The sequence below is a fragment of the Sciurus carolinensis genome, chromosome 8, assembly GCF_902686445.1.
Source record: "Sciurus carolinensis chromosome 8, mSciCar1.2, whole genome shotgun sequence".
Classification (NCBI taxonomy): Eukaryota; Metazoa; Chordata; class Mammalia; order Rodentia; family Sciuridae; genus Sciurus; species Sciurus carolinensis.
In genome coordinates this window covers 36,367,555-36,384,463 of record NC_062220.1, presented here as the reverse complement: position 1 = coordinate 36,384,463, position 16,909 = coordinate 36,367,555, and the positions used below count along the sequence as shown (strand labels likewise).

General features: G+C 39.4%; 1 protein-coding gene and 1 long non-coding RNA gene across 4 annotated transcripts in view; one reads left to right on the top strand and one right to left on the bottom strand.

The window, feature by feature from the left end:
• The window catches only part of LOC124990335 (uncharacterized), a 59,092-nt gene extending 52,369 nt beyond the window's left edge, over positions 1-6,723 (bottom strand). The window contains exon 1 of the long non-coding RNA XR_007109748.1: positions 6,630-6,723. This is a non-coding gene — a long non-coding RNA (uncharacterized LOC124990335). The remainder of the gene's footprint in view (positions 1-6,629) is intronic.
• Cav1 (caveolin 1) overlaps positions 1-16,698 on the top strand; it is a 32,499-nt gene extending 15,801 nt beyond the window's left edge. For all 3 annotated transcript variants that reach the window (XM_047560264.1, XM_047560263.1, XM_047560265.1), the window contains exon 3: positions 14,478-16,698. In XM_047560264.1, the coding sequence (XP_047416220.1) occupies positions 14,478-14,819 (342 nt within the window). In that variant the 3' untranslated portion in view covers positions 14,820-16,698. The remainder of the gene's footprint in view (positions 1-14,477) is intronic.
• The last annotated feature ends 211 nt before the right edge of the window (positions 16,699-16,909 follow it).

Below are 16,909 nucleotides of genomic sequence, written 5' to 3'. Positions count from 1 at the left end.
GCAGTATTTTTATTTTTTTGCAACCAGCCAATTCACCTTAATTCACATAACAGAGAAATGTGTAGTTACTTGCAACTTTAATTACAGGAACAGTTTGAAAAAAGTCTAGCTAATAGAGAATGCTCATGTGTGCCGACAGTTGTCAAATTCACCTCGATCATGTGGCCGTGTTCATGTAGTTCTTTTAACAGTCCATCTGTGAGCAATAGGATCAGATGACTAAGAGCGACCAGGCACAATGTTACTTTGAGTCACGTTTTCCTATTACCCAGCTGTAAAGTTTGTTTCTGTCTGACCCATACAAAGTTTGGCATTTAGGGCTCTGTATGGTTTTAATCTCATCACATAGCACCCCAACTGTATGATTCTGAAGGTAAACATGATGTTTGAATTCCAGGCCTCCTGAACACTTCTCGGAACCTATCTTCTCTTAGAGTGAAACTGTGTCAAAATCTGTAGGTTTGAATACAAATTTTATGATAAACAAAAATTATAGTCTATCTTCCCTGTGATTCATCACCCTTTTTAGACTCTTTTATGAAAAGTGTGCCTGGGTTAGACAAAAAATGAATACAATCAAGGAAGGCAATTATTAACCCTTGGACCAGAGAAGAACACATTCAGAGCTCTCTTCCCAAAGGAGATATTATTAGGATGGTGCTCTTTCTTGTAAATAGGAGACAGAGGGAGAGATAACTTAGAAAATGGCTGCATTCACTAAGCCATTCATTTATTCAGCAATATTTGTTTAGTGCTCCTACATTTCAGAAGCATTTAGTCAGTAGCAGAAACAATAACCACACACAATCAAAATTATATCATATAAATTATGATAGGCTGCATGAAGAAAAGGTCCAGGTGAGATAAAAGCATGGGGGTTAGAAAAAAAAAATCTTTGAAGAATGAACATTTAGGTTAAGACTTTACAAATAACTCAGAATTATCTAGGTGAGGAGAAATGGAAGGCGTGTTCCAAGCCAAACCAGGAACAAGTGGGCAACTCTGAGGCAAAAAGTCTTGTGGCACTGTCCTGGGAGAAACTATTCAAGATTCCAGTCAAAATTCTAGAAGGTAGGAATTTGTGAAGGCAGGCAAGAAAATGACTCGATCTCTTAGATTAAAGATAAGGGAATGCAGCTGGGGTTGTAGCTCAGTGGTAGAGCGCTTGCCTGGTTACATGTGAGGCACTGAGTTTGATCCTCAGCATCACATAAAAATAAATGAATAAAATAAAGTCATTGTGTCCATCTACAACTAAAAATATTTTTTAAAAAATAAATAAGTGAATGCATCCCAAACCTAGGAACCTGCCCTCCATGGTAACAATTCCCGAGAGAGCTCGAACAGCCAAAGGTCATCTTTGTTTTATTTGCACTGTCCTGTGATAACATAGCCATCACCAGCCCTTCAACCTTAACCTGATCCTCAAAGAGTAGGTATCTCCCAAATATTGAATGAATGAATGAATGAATGGATGAAGCCACAAGGCCACTGTAGTGTAAACCCAAGTTTCCTGCAAAACCTAAGCAAAGCATTCTAGGATCCAGGTATTTCAAAACTTAGGGTCCTGTCTAATTACATCATATTATGATTTTCTAGAGCAGGGTTTTCAACCATATGCAATTTTGCCTCCCCTCCTAGAGGACATTTGACAATGTCTAGAGACATTTTTAGTTGTCATAATTTGGGGTATTGCTACTGACATCCAGTGAGTAGAGAACAGAGATGCTGATAATCATCTTAGAGTCCCTAGCACAGTGACCCTGCTCATGCCCCAACAACAAAGGATTGTCTGGCCCAAAATGCCAGTAGTGACCAGGTTAAGAAACTCTATTGTGGAAGTTGGGGACTCTGTCCTGATAGCCACCTTCCATGGAATATCAGACAGTCCTGTACAATGGGGCCAAGCGTATCCTTGCTTAGATGTGGCAAGAGCCCTGGTGTATATCCTATCCCCATTTTCCAAGCAGTGTTCAGAGATTTATTTCATTCATTTTCTATTTGTTTAATAAACAGACTCGAAGCACTGCAGGGAAAAATATCCCAGCAGTGAGGTAAGATGCAACCCTGGTTTGACTTAACTGAATAGTCAGAAGCAACCTCTGTCCCCAGGAAGTGTATTGTAGAAACTGAAAAGAAGTTAATGGTGTTGAAAAAGCTCTAGTTCAAAGAAAGGTGATTGTGGACCAAGGGGTAGCTTAAAAATGGTGAAGATATTTCAGTTTCTTGTGTCTCCGATAAAACAGAAAGAGCTTTTATTTTCTTTAGTGTGGTAATCATTCATATCTGTCCCGTGACACTCCCAGAGGGTTAAAGAATAATGAACTCCTAAGTGTAAACACAAAATTCAGTAAGCAAGCCAGACTTCTGGATGAATCTTTTAATTGCATGTTTGGAAAAAAATAAGATTTCCATGCATTAAATGAGGCAGGATTTTTCTATCTGGGACAGAAACTTCAACACTCTGAAGGGCCATAGTTATTTCTCTTCAAGGATGGTAAGGACAAGTGCCACTTCTCTCTCTCCAAGTTCACTGACTCTCTGTGCTCCTATCGCTGGCCCTCACTCAGCCTATTTTTACACTGTTCTCTGTTCTATGTCACTTGTTTGGTGACACTCAACATCAACAAGTGTCACCAAATAGATACCAGAAGGCTGTGGAGTTAAAAAAAAAAAAAAGGAAAAAGGAAGCCAGAGATGTGCAACCTGCTTTGTACTGAGTCATCTACGACTGGACATTTTTTGTGATAATGAAAATGCAAAGTTGTGTGGACAAGAGGGACCAAGTTTCCAAAGAAGGCTCTGGCTCAACTCGTCTCCAGTACACCAAGTGTAACTTTAGGTTCCCACCCGGGAACATCCTAAGAAAGGGTGGGCAGCCTGCACAAAGAGTTATAAAAATACCTTGAAACCCCCAAATTCATTTATTACAGATAGTTTCAAGCACGTACAAAGGTGACGTTTCTGCATCACCTGGGGCTTCCCTCCAAAATGTCACACACTGGGTGGCTTGGAGCAACAGAGTCTTACCAGCTCATCATTCTGATGCCTAGAACTCCAAAAATCATGGTGTCAGTAGGGCTACCTCCCTCTGGAACCTCTGGGGGACTCTTCTTTGTCTCCTCACAGTTTCTGGTGTTTGCTGGCAACCTTTGGCATTCCTTGGATCACTACTCCAGTCTCTGCCTGTCACATGGCTTTCTCCTGTGTGTTTTTACATGCCATCTTCTCATAAGGATGCCAGTTATATTAGATGAGGGCCCACCTTACTCAGTATAATTTCGTCTTAACAAATGACATCTACAATGACCTTGTGAACAGATAAGGTCACATGTTGAGATAGGTACTAGGGATTAAGACTTCAACAGAAATTGTGGAGAGAACACAATTCAGTGCAAAAAGGATGTAAACTAGGAAGATGTGTCCATGCTATCAGAGCAGGGAGATTCAGCTTCAATTTTCAAAGTGTGTTCTGAACCCCAGAATAAATCATACTCCCTCCTAAGAAAAGCAAAAGATGGAGAAGTCTCATGTCTGCCTGCAAAGGAAAAGGAAAGAGGAATAAGATAAAAAGAAAGAGAGAGAGAGAGAGAAAGAAAGAAAGAATCCAAAAGAAAGAGAGCCCCTGAACTTGGTATTACTGTCACTTTCTCTGACACATCTCTGCACTCATTCCTCTGGGGCATCTTTAGCCCTGCAGTATTTATGGTCACTGTGTGCCTCATGGTATTGAACTCCAAGAGGGCTAATTGACTTCTTGGTGATAAGCTAATCCTTCATTCTCATTTCACAGCATAACACAAAATAAGAGCCACCTATGTGGAAGAATTTTAAGAATACCAAAACGTTCTTTTCCACAATATCTTCTCCATCTTCCCAGTACTGTTACTGAAGGTCCTGACATTTCCCCACTAGTCCTGGCCAGGGCTCTTGGGCCAAAGCTCCTGGTGTAGCAGACACTGTCCTAAACATTTTACATAAGTTAACACATTAAATATTCAGTACAGCCCCAGGAGCCTGGTGCCATTTTATCCACATTTTACAAATAAGAAACCAAGGCACAAAAATGTTTAGACATTTATGAGATAGCACTGCAGAGCAGGGATTCAAACTCAGCCACTACACTGTTAATCAGGAGATGATCATACTGCATTTCTAAGTACTTTCAAATGTACAATGAATCAAAATAAAATAAAATAAAATTTAAAAAGCAGTGCAGTAATGTATTACAGTCACTTAGATCTGAGTGTCAGGCTTTATAATGCTTTTGCCTAGCAGAGAATGAAACCTAAGTCAAATTTCATTTCTCAAAGTGTCCTTCCCAGACTGCTTGCCTCAAAAATGGGGAAATGTGTTAGTTAGGTCTCCATCACTGTGACAAAATACCGGAGATAAACAACTTAAAGGAGGAAAGGTTTATTTTTGGCTAATATTTCAGTGATTTCACTCCATGGTCACTTGGCCTTGTGGCTTTGGGACTGTGGCAGAACAGCATATCATGACGAGGAGCATGTGGTAAAGGAGGATGTTCACCTCATGGTGCTCACGAGGCAAAGAAAGAGAGGAAAGGACTGGGGTTCCACATCTTCAAGGGCCAGTCCCCAGTGAGCTAACTTCCTCCCATTAGCCTCTACCTCCTAAAGTTTCTACCAATCCCAATAGCACTACAAACTGGCCACAAAGCCTTTAGCCTGTGGGCCTTTGTGGTCATTGAAGATCCACACCATAACAGGGAAGGAGGGACAGATGGACCCTATCCTCAGACCATTGATTCAAACTCAAGGTTCAGGAATCTATATTTTAAAAAGTATTCCACGAAATTCTTAAATATGATAATGTTTAAGAACCATTGGCCCAAAGAAAAAGGTCAAAGTAAATGTCCAACAGTACTGACTAGAGAAGTGTGAGGTTATGGGGGAGTGAGGGTAAAACTGAAAGTGAAGGTTTAGGGCAGCCCCTTCTTCCTGTGTGATCACACACCCTTTCCTTTTGGAAACAGTCAGTTGTGGAGTCAGGGGATGCATTTCTGTTAGTTTGGATGGAAAGTCTGGGTGCAAGTAATGGAACAACATTTTTGGGTTCTGTCCGTTTTATAAAATGGACCTACCTTCTATTTCTTCACATATAGGATGTGATGTGAATCTTGGAGACACATAGTGCTTAATAATGTGAATTACTGCAATTCCAAGACCTCTGAAAAACTCTCCTGCCCCAGGATATATCCACCACACTGATGCCTACAGCCTGTTAATGACTCAAAAAGACAACTAGAGAGGATGCTCCCTTTGCCCTGCACAAGACTGAAAACAGGCACCTAAATTCATTCTAAAATACAAGTTCCCTATGTGCCTCTCTTCCCACACTGGGTCACATACACACAGACATGCCTTCATGCACACACACACACACACACACACACACACAAACACACACAATTACAAGAGAAAAAATATGAAGAAAAGTGGAGGCTAAAGGCACCAAATGACAAGGTCACTGTCTTTCCCCAGCCCTTCCCCAACAGGGCTGTGCCTGGCTGCTTCTCCTACCTCCTCCCAGGGGCTCCATCCTCCTCACAATCCAGCAAGTTCCCCCTACTTTCAGGCCAGGGCTACATAATTATAGTTATTCAGATCACTGGGACAAAACCTAACCGAGTGAAAAATGTATTAATCTATATTTTCAAAATAATTTTTCCTTGAAGGTGAACACTTACAGCTTAAATTGCCTCTTCTTCTATGTGTGGGCTTCCCGGGCTAACCAAGTCTCTTAAATGATAATCAACCTCTATTTCCTGTTGAAAATGGTGATGGTATAGAACTATGGTAAATGAGAAAGTTATTTGGAATAAAAAAGGAACCAAATAAATAAATAAATAAGTGCATGTGTGATACCAAAGAATTCATAAGAGATATTATGGCTCTTGAAGTGCCATGTATCCCTTCTTCCTTTCAATAGATAGATGCTTATGGCTCCTTTAAAATACGATGCAACCAAGAAATGTATATTTGCTAATTCCCATGTACATGGCACTGCTAGGCATTATGGAAGACAGCAGATGGTTGCAATAGACAGACCCTGCCCTAAGTCCTGGTCTTGGTTCAGTCACTTATTAGTTGTGACCTTTCCATAGTCTTATGGAAATAATAGGAAATAATAGACGGTACATGATTCATATTGTGAAGATAACCTAGAACTTCCTAAGTTTGTAATAAGAAACAGACAAGTGAGATTGGGCACTGTAAATGTAAAATATTATTCCAAGGCCACCATGATGACAGAGAAGCAACAAGAAGCAGGTCAGTCCAAAGGTAGACATTCTTGGCCCAAGTGGGAGGCCAAGGCCTGTGACTGCAGGCTCCTCCACTCCCCATAACTTTTCACTCACTTACAGAGGTAAATAAATACCCACCTTTCTGCCCTCTTCCACTGAAGCCCTGGTTAGCAATGGATCCTTCTCCTTCCTCCCTGAGAAGCAATCTTGTGTAAGATGATGTAGCCTAGTATCTGCCACTCTAAGGGAGCCAACCTTCAAGTCCAAGAACACATGTCAATATTCCTACCCCAGGTTTACAGTCTTTCTAAAACTATGGATGGGTCACCCTGAGATTCCTGTACTCACAGGCACTTACAATTCAATCCAGGCCTCCTGCTTTCAGTATGAGCTGTAAGAACACAACAGCCTCTTCCCCAGCCTGTGCCAGTTTGGCCCAGTGAAGCTTATCCCTGAGAACACATGGGTTTTAGAGCAAAGTTCCTGTGTTCTGGTAACATTTAATTGTACTGTTTCTCAATCTCCCTGCACCCACACACTCATGCACAATATTTATTCCATCAGCTTCAAAGGCAGCTCAACATGTTGGAAATATGTGTGGGAACAGAGAAAGGAGTTGGAAATTGGTCTAAACCCTCTCCATTTGACTCAGTTTGGTACATACATTAGAATTTTAGAAATATGTATTTGATTTTTTAAAACATGCATTTGTTTATACTGCGTGTAGAATAATGAAAATAAATTATTATTTATTTTAGGAATTCTATTGTCTGAGTGTTTTTCATAACAAATAATGGTAATTTATCCTTGTCCAATAACAAACATTTGTAGATTTAAAAAAAGGAAAAGCTTTTCCAAGAGCACTTCCATTCCTTTATCCATTAGAGTCCAGAGGCCACCCAGCATACAACCATCTCCCAGGAAGAAGCAGGAAGCAACCCAGGGCTGTGAGGCATGGAGTAGAGAGAGTGCCATGGACAAAAAGGAGCTGTCATTAAATCCCAAGAATCATGGCGTACACTAGCATAGTCTATTGCATGAGAAAGGGGAGAAATGGTGTTAAAAATACAGATCCACAGGCCACACCCCAGAAAGTCTGAGCCATGACAAGTGGGGCCTGAGAATCTGCATTTTAACATGCATCCCTCCCTGGCTGGTTCTTATGCCACACGGTTCTCCTGTCAAGAATTTCTGAGAAGTGAGAACCCAACACTATGCATTCAGGAGCAACATATTTAAGAATCTAGATTTGGTGATGGATTTTCTAGATGGAAGTGGCTCTTAATCCTTGGAACATATCTGGTTATAAAACCAAGGCATTTGGGATATATGGATGAACAGTGCTACACAAATACTAGCAATAGCCTAAATTTTTTCTAATATTTTGTTTGGTGTGAATTATAGAAAGTTGAAAATGCTATGTTTCCTTTTATTTCTGGACTTTGCTTCAGACCACAGGAATTCTAAGACTTTTGTTGTACGCATTGTTCTGTAAGCACATAAAATAGAAAATAAGAAATGATAATCAAAATCAAAGTGATTTGTTTTGAAATTCTATTTTTTGTCTATAGCAGCATAACAAGTTTATCCCCCAAATTTTGTGACATAGAATGACTAGCATTCATCACCTTATATGTTCTGTGTGTCAAGAATCTGCATGACTTAGCTGAATAGTTGCTTGGGGTCTCTCATAGGCTACAATCCAAGTGTCAGGGCTGGTGTCCTCTAAAAGGATAGCTGAGAGAGGATCCACATCAGAGCTGGATTCAGCTCCTGTTAGGCTGTAAAACTGAGGGCCTTGGTGATTCTATGGCTGTTGGCTTCATTTGCTTCCTTTCCACCTGGGCCTCTCCACAGGGCAATGCACATCATGGCAGCTGGCTTCCAGCAAAATAAATTGGACAGCAAGAAAGGCAAGCAGGATAGATACCAGACATTCACAACTTCATCTCAGAGGTGACACCCCATTGCTTTTGTCATGTTTTATTATTTAGAAGCAAATCACAAATTCTAACCTGCATTCATGGGGCAGGCTTTACGCAGGGCATGAATTCCAGGAAAGGGAATCATTGAAACACTTCTTAGATACTGCCAAACACATCTAAATGGAATATTCTAGAAGAAAAAAAATATATTAAACAGTTTCATGCATAGTTTGTCATCCTACTTATGCTTTCCTAAAAGCAAACATGTTCTGATATGGATTAGGCAGCATATTGTGGGGATAGGGTCTAGTAGTGTTGGAAGGAAATGGTGAGATTAGAAATGGAACCCATATTTCTACCCAGGGAGATGTGCACCCACTATGTTAACCAATGGAAAGAGTGCTCTAGGAATAGTCCCAGCCACAGGCCACTGAAAACAAGTGTGTATGCATCACAAAAGAAGTCAGGGGACCAACACTGTTGCATCGTTTCAGGGTCTTGATAATCGCAAAATCTGTGTCTTTTCTAATCTCTTGTCTTTTTAATCATACAAGTCACCTCATGGTCACAAGTTGACTCTCTTCATCTAGGCCGCACACCCAATTCTAAGCAGAAGGAAAGGGGCACAAGACCTCTGTCTCCTTTCATAAGGAAGCAAGTCCTGCCCAGCAGACTTCCTCTGAAATCTCATTGGTCAGAACCAAGTCACATGTCTATGCTGAATCAGTCATTCACCAAAAAGACTAATGTGACAATGTTAAGTGTAAACCAACCATGACTTCCTGTGAGAACAAAGGATTATTCCAATTACCTGAATCGATTAGGATTCTGTGGCACAGAAATGGGACTGTGAATGCTGGGCAGATAACAGAAAATAATTACCTTTAATATTTTAAAAATATGTTTCTATATATTCAGTACAGTCCAACAATGTTTAATAATGTTTTAATACAATACATTTTATATATTCCAATACAATCACAGTTTCCACTAAGAGTCTGAAAAGAGTCTATATCTTTCTATAGAAACAGAATGTGTAAGCATCATTGTGGATGAAATCCTAGATTTATTTAAAAATTCCTTCTTGAAAATTCCTTATTTGGAAATAAAATGTCCATATTTTGAGACAAAAAATGACTGCTTCTTTTAATCATGTGTACATATAAACTGTTTTAAAATATTGCCTTCAGATAACATTTAACAGGCTGAAATCTTCTGAGATTTACTGCATCAGCCAAGTATTATCAAAACACAACAAGACAGATTGCTTTTCTTGACATCTGCTGCTAGATTTTTTGTTAACTTATGTTTCTGAAATTGAAGCATCATAAGCCAATGCTGTATAAAGGTATTTGACATCATTTATAAAAATCTAGTAATATAAACTGCCGACTCCTTATAAAGCATCTATTGAGACAGAAATATCACTGAAGCACATGCATGCTTTTGGTCTTAAGGTCTGCATAATGATTCTTGCCAGAAGGGCTCTTGTTCCATGGATTATGGAACAGAAAATCAGTTATGGGAAGAATAGCTCAGCTTCATTGGAGGCATCTCATGCCCATTCTAAGAAACTATAGGACACCTACACCTGTTTTTGTTTTTTTTTTTTTTAACAAATTTCTAATTCTTGTGCTTCTCCAAATCTAAGTGAACAGAAAAAGTGCTGCTCCAGGCAAAGTCCTCATAGGCAGCTGGAAAAGTCCCCTAGGAAGCAGGACTCATCACGATTGTTTTGATGAGAGATTCATCAAGCTAATGTTGCATGTGAGCAATGAACACACTGGAAACTGGCAGGAAGAGGCACTATCATTCACTCAACGGATAGGTCTGTGGGGTCTCTTGAGAGCAAGAGTGTTAAGGTCAGATGCAAGCCTAGCTACCTTTCACATTGTTCACAACACGGCAGCCAGACTGATGGGGGATAGTGACAGCAGCCATAATGGGAAAGCAGAGGACAGTTCCTGAGTCTGAGTTCCAATCCTGGGTCTGCCTTTAAATGGGAAGGTATTATTAACCTAGGCATCTGACAGCTGAAGCCATCAATTTCTCTGTCTCCAACAGGACTCCACTTCTTTAAGGATCCTTTAGCTTTTCATATCTATGAACCTGTTGAAATAACTGTGCTTTGATTTTGTGGAATTTTGAACTGCCTTTAATGACATGCATGTTGCAGAACTTTATTGAATACCAATCAAAAGGTAAAATGCATTTTGAATACAAATCAAAAGGTACAATGAAAATATTTCTAAAACTATTGCTCCCAGTTTTCTTCACTGTAGATGATTTATAAATATGTTTGTGTTTACTTTGTGAAAAGGGTAATACTCCTAAGCTTATGCAGTGATACCTTTCAAGTCCATGACTTGGAAGACAATGCATGTATAAGAAAGTAGAAAAATGAGTGGGATAGACAGAGAAGGTACAGAGAGAGGGTAGAATAAGTTCCTAAGGAAACAATGTGGTGCAGAGGTTGGACATGGGCCTGGGAATTGTGAGTTCTAATTTCAGCTTTTCCACTGACTCACTTGGGACCTTGAAAATGTCTGGCCCATTTTAATCATCCACTGCCTCAGTTTCCATATCTGCCAATTAGAGTGAGAGTCCCTGGCTCATTGCCCAGGATTGTGAGTACGTACTGTTCAGAGCCATAAAAATATGATCAGTACCCAAACTGCAAAACATCCTAGTTACTAGATGTCCTGACTTAAAGTGGAAACTTTAGCAAGAGTCATTCTTTTAATAATCAAAAATGTGATGTTTTAGGAAGTCCGTCTAACTGGGTGAAATTTATGCCACTGAGATCATTGTAAGGGCCCTAGGGATACAGAACAGAAGCAAAAGGTGCAGACTTGAAATATGCCAAGTCCCAGCTTTGCTGCTTAGCATCTGATGACCTTGAGCAATTTCTTAACCTCCCTCAGTACCTGATCTGTAAAAGGGAGTTAATGACAGGTGCCTCAGAGACTGCAATGAAGATGATTGCAAATGTAAGTTAGTTGTCTTGAGTCAGTGGTGGGGTTCAATTCACAACCATTGTGTGCTTTGCAATTGAGAATCTCTCTTATTATAGTTGTCCATTAAAAAGCCTAGGCAACCAGGGCAAGGAAGTTAACACTACTACTCATTGGGCATTTAGTATACTGCAGTGCTCTGTGCCCATAGCGAGTAGTTTATATGCATTATCTTGTGCACTTTTCACAGAAACCTAGTGTGCTACTGATGTGGAAATAGAGATAGAGTGGAACCAAGTTTTCCTTCCGTCTCCATTGTGTCTCTTCAGACTGCCTTGCTTTCTTTTCCCAGTTGCACTTCATTGACTGTACTTTTAGTATTGTTTTAAGTCACCTTAAATTTTCAAGGCTTAAGCAGCAACTAACTGAGTATATTTATATAACATGTTATTTTGGTCTCATTGCTGTCTACCCCTGGAGACCAGCTCTCAATTCACTTGGATGTGTGAGGTTAAATGATGCTCACTAACCCTTACTGGAAAGTACTGAAAATACAGACTCCCAGAAGTTTACTAAGTAACTTAGAAGAAAGCATTTGAATTTCCAACATGATCATTAAAGGAAGTATTTATATTTATGTTTGGAAAAATTATTGTCAAGAAATACTTGGTACACTCATGTTCATAGATATCTTCAGGAACTGAATATGCTTATATGAAATGGATCGTCTGTGTATGTGATATAACACTGACCTCACAGTCCATGCTAGGAGGATTATTAGTTACTAGAGGGTTAAATCTTTTTTATTTATGTGCCTTTTAATTACTATGAAATACTAGGAAAATATGGAAAAATATTTTTGTCAAGTGTGGTATTAAAGAAAGCATTGGTGTATTTTAGACCAGATTCAAGCCTCTTATTTGCCTGTGTGATTCATTAACATTTCGAAACCTCATATTTTTTATGAAGTGGAAATAATTTATTATAGAGTTGCTGTGAGTTATATGAGAACAGTTGATTGTAATAGCCAGTCAGTAAATGTTAGGAACGATTCCTTTCCTTGGAAGAGACTCTCAAGGCAGACTTGCTAAGAGCCTGCTTTGTAGAAGCCAGGAATTGCCTCTCCCCAGTAAACCACTTCTTATCCTTCTTTGGTAATAGACTTTATTCTCTAATAAAAGTGATGATCACTTTCACTTTGTACTCTCAAAACTCATATACCAATCTCTGGGCATTCATGGGCCACCATTGTTCATCCTTTGACCCCAGGTCAAGACTGCTCCTCTAATGCACTAATTTTGACTTTATCAAATTCTCTTACAAAATAAGTTCATCTTTTAAAAATGAAAATGTGGGGGTATCTTGCAGTGGAATAAAAGAAAATCACAAGTTTATTGTCTAAAACCTTGGGAAGCATGCAGTGTCAGAACAAAATATCATTACAGATAATTAACTAGGTTGTACAAAAATTTCATTAAAATATTGATCCAATTTGCCTCATGTGTTTTAAAAAACACAAGTAAACATTTACCTCTGAGTCTCAATAAAAATGGACAAAAAATGTTAGAATGACAATAACTCTATTTAACTTCATGTACAGAATTGTAACCATACCATTTTTGCATATTGCACTATTAAGAAATTGGGCAATAGGTCAAGAAACAAAATGTTCTAGAAAATAAACTTTCAAAATTGGTAAGCATCATGTACTTTTTCCAAAAGACTTTTTATTGTGTTGAATTAAAGGTGACTCTTTGGCACTAAGCAACTGCGTAAAATCATCCAAGTCCTCATTCCCTAATCCTGTGCTTGGCTGGATCTCTACTGGTAGTCATTGACTTGTTTGGATTCCAGTTACATTAGATCCCTTCCTATAACTGCCACCCCTAAGCAACTGATCTGGTTCTGCCCCAATTTCTGTTGATAATTTTGTTTTTATTAATTCTATGCCGTAGGCTAGTTTTTTTAAATCCTAAAAACTAATTGTGTTGGTGAACAGGTGCCCACAAGAGATACTATTGGAAAAGTTTGTATTCTGGTTCCTCCTTTGCTATGTGCTTAAGTGGTCTTCGACTTTCTTCTTTTGCAAAATTACAATAACCTACCATCCCCGATGGCTTTGAAACCTCAGAAGACATACATGCAGATGACACATTGGAGAAGAATTTACTGGCTCTAAGTGCTGTGATTGCAATCTCATTTCATTACTTCCTAACACCCACCCGAAGGGACTTCTATGGGATTCATTAGGTGTAGAACACTGATAATTATGTCTGTCATTATCTAAAACTTCACTCTCAATTTATTTAATTTAAAAGTAAAGCTCTGGTTAATTGTCTTTTTTTTTTAACTACCTTCTTTTTCTAATTTACTCCTTCATGTCACCTCTGTCCTCAGATCAGAAACTCAAAGCTCATCAAGAGTTTCTCTATCTATCTCTCTTTGAAGGAACCAAGTCCTGTGAATTCTTCCCTCAATATCCCTGGAATCCCTTCTTTTCTTTCCTTTGTTTTTTTTGGCTCTATTTGTTTGTTTGTTTTTATGACCATTTTCCAGCTCCGCTCTACAGTCTCCAACTTGGGCTGGAGCCTCAGTCCCTGCCTTGCAGTGTCTGTGGCTGCACTACCCTGCTCCAACATTCTCAGTAGATCCCCACCATATGGAAAATGATCTCTAGTCCTGCCTCAACCTGTCTTTCCAGCCTTGGCCACACCAGTCTGGATCTACTCTGCTCACTGTCCTCGCTCTTGCTAATTTCTGGATTTTGCCCCCCAACATTTCCAAGACGCTTCTTCCTTCCTTTCCAAGTCATACCCCACTTTCTAAGCCCTGCTCAAGTCTCACCATCCCATGAGGTCTTCTCAGTGCCTCACAGCCCACAATGATTGAATTTCCTGAAGTAACTGCAAATTGTGTTTGAAGGGTCATTAATCAATTCCAAACTAACTACTCATGTTCTTCCTATTTTACTGAGTTCCCAGTGTCCTTATTCATGTTGCTGGGTTTGAATTTTAGGCAAGATATTTAGTCACAGCCACTTTGTTGTCCCTAGAGCACAAGTTTTCAACCTTTGGCTTGGTAAAAAAACACCTGGGGAACATATTAAAATTCTTTTGAGCTCCACCCTATAGCTACAATAAGGTCAAAGTGGAGCCCAAATATGTTTTCCCCATGAGTTCTAAAGGGTGCTGCTGCTGCTGCTGTTTACTTTCAAACATCTCACAAAGGACTAGTTCATAACTAATATATGTGTATAAATTCTGAGCAGTGTTCCCCCGCCTCTTTTCTTCTGTTCCATGCTCATATTCTTTCACTTCTTTCTTTTAGATTGACTTTGAAGATGTGATTGCAGAACCAGAAGGGACACACAGTTTCGACGGCATCTGGAAAGCCAGCTTCACCACCTTCACTGTGACAAAATACTGGTTTTACCGCTTACTGTCCACCCTTTTTGGCATCCCGATGGCGCTCATCTGGGGCATTTACTTTGCCATTCTCTCTTTCCTGCACATCTGGGCAGTTGTACCGTGCATTAAGAGTTTCCTGATTGAGATTCAGTGCATCAGTCGTGTTTATTCCATCTACGTCCACACCTTCTGTGATCCACTCTTTGAAGCCATTGGCAAAATATTCAGCAATATCCGCATCAACACGCAGAAAGAAATATAAATGACATTTCAAGAATAGAAGTATTCCTGATTCTTTTTTTTTTTTCCTTTTAATTTTCCTGGTGCCAATTCCAAGTTTCAAGTTACTAGTACAGCAACAATTTATGAGTGATTTATCATGGTTCAGAACAAAGAAATCACTTTCTCAGTTTTTATAACTGTTATTTGTCTCTTCTGAGCTATGTCATCTATTTTTGGTGATCTGAATTTTTTAAAACCATTCCAGTTTTTTCTTACCTTTTGATTTGCATGTGGATCATTGGTTTACTGGCTGAGATATGAACATATTGTTGAAAGATAATTTGACAGAAATATGAAGAACTGAGGAGAGAAAAAAGCAAACCAATAACCTCAAGTGCCTATTCATAAAATATCAATCATTTTATAGGAAGGGAAGAATTCCAGGCTATGGCCATGTGTGTACAGTATGTGGGCAGTACTTTAAGCACACTTTTCCCCCATTATGTGAGGGTTAGTGAATTGCCTCCATTCACTTTAATAATCCAGTGGGATCTATGATCCCTATCAAGTTAGAAAGCATAATCTGCATTGGCATGACCCCACTTATTCCTTCTTCTTGAAATTTTCTGTGACTCAGTATTTGTTTTAGAGATAACAAAACCTAACTAAGTGCCTTTCTATTTTTCACATGTCCCTTTACAAGTAGGGTCTAACTCATCAACTGTCATTAGGTCAGCAGCCTCCCTGAAGGCCAAAATAGAAAACCCATTACCCAGCATCCTACTCTTGTTTCTAACTCTGAGATGCAGAACCTGGGGAAGCTCCGATCTGCATTTGATCATGTAGCATCTTTATCTATATCGAGTATGGTCAACATTAACCTGATACAATGAACCAAAGTGGACGAATGGGGCTGAGCCCTCTCTGGGCTGGCAGGAGTAGACGCCAGCTTTCCCTGCCTCTCATCAGCTGAATGAGGTCAGCATGTCTATTCAGCTTCGTTTATTTCAAGAATAATCACGCTTTCCTGAATCCAAGCTAATCCATCACCAGGGTGGTTTAGTGGCTCAACATTGTGTTCCCTTTTCAGCTGATCAGTGGGCCTCTGGGGAAGGGCTGTCAAAATGGAGGCCATTGTGTGAGACTGTCAGGGCTGCTGCAAACATGACCCCTTCTGAGTAAAGCCCTTACAATCATCTGCTACGCTGTGACACTCCGCCCCTCCCCCTGCCAGGAGCCTTGGGCCTAATCCAAGCATCATTTTGCTCAGAGAGAAGATGGGGGAGGAGGCAGTAATAAAAGATTGAGGTAATTTCGCTGGAATAAGTTCAAGTTCTTCTGAACTCAAACTGAGGAATTTCACCTGTAAACCTGACTCATTCAGAAAGCTGCCTGGTACAACCAAAAGCTTTTTATTCCTCCTTCTCATATTGCAATTCTGCTGCTGGGAATTTTTTTTAACCTCCAGTTATGCTTTTATTTTTATTTTCATACACTTATTGGAACTCTGCTTAATTTTGTGCCTCTTCCAGTTTTCTTGACACTTTTATTTCCAACCTGTTACCTACTTTGACTGTTTGCATTTAAAACAGACACTGGCGTGGACATAGTTTTTTTTTTCTTTTAAACAGTGTACATAACTGAAAAATGTACTATACTGCATACTTTTTAAGTGTAAAGATATTTTTATCTTTATATGAGGAAAATCACTTGGGAAACGGCTTTGTGATTCAGTTTGTATACTGTATATCCCAAGACATGTCTGTTCTGTATAGATGCTTAGTCCCTCATGCACATGAATTGCTGGTCCAAAAGATTGCTGAAATTTTATATGCTAACTGATATATTTTACACTTTTTTTATCCTGCATGTCCAATAAAAGTTACAAATCTGCACAATAAAAACATTTAACAGTTAAACCATCAACTTTATTTTTTTCCTCAAAACAGGTTTTTGTGTGTCAGTGTGTTTGTGTCTGTGTGTAGTGTGCATGTATGTTGCAGGTATGCACGTTTGTACTGTGTTGGGGCGCAAGCAATGGTCTTCTACTTTTTAATTATTACCAAGTCATTTAGTTGGGATCTTTTTGCTAAAGTCATTGCCATTCATGAGTTACTTCAGATAAAATTG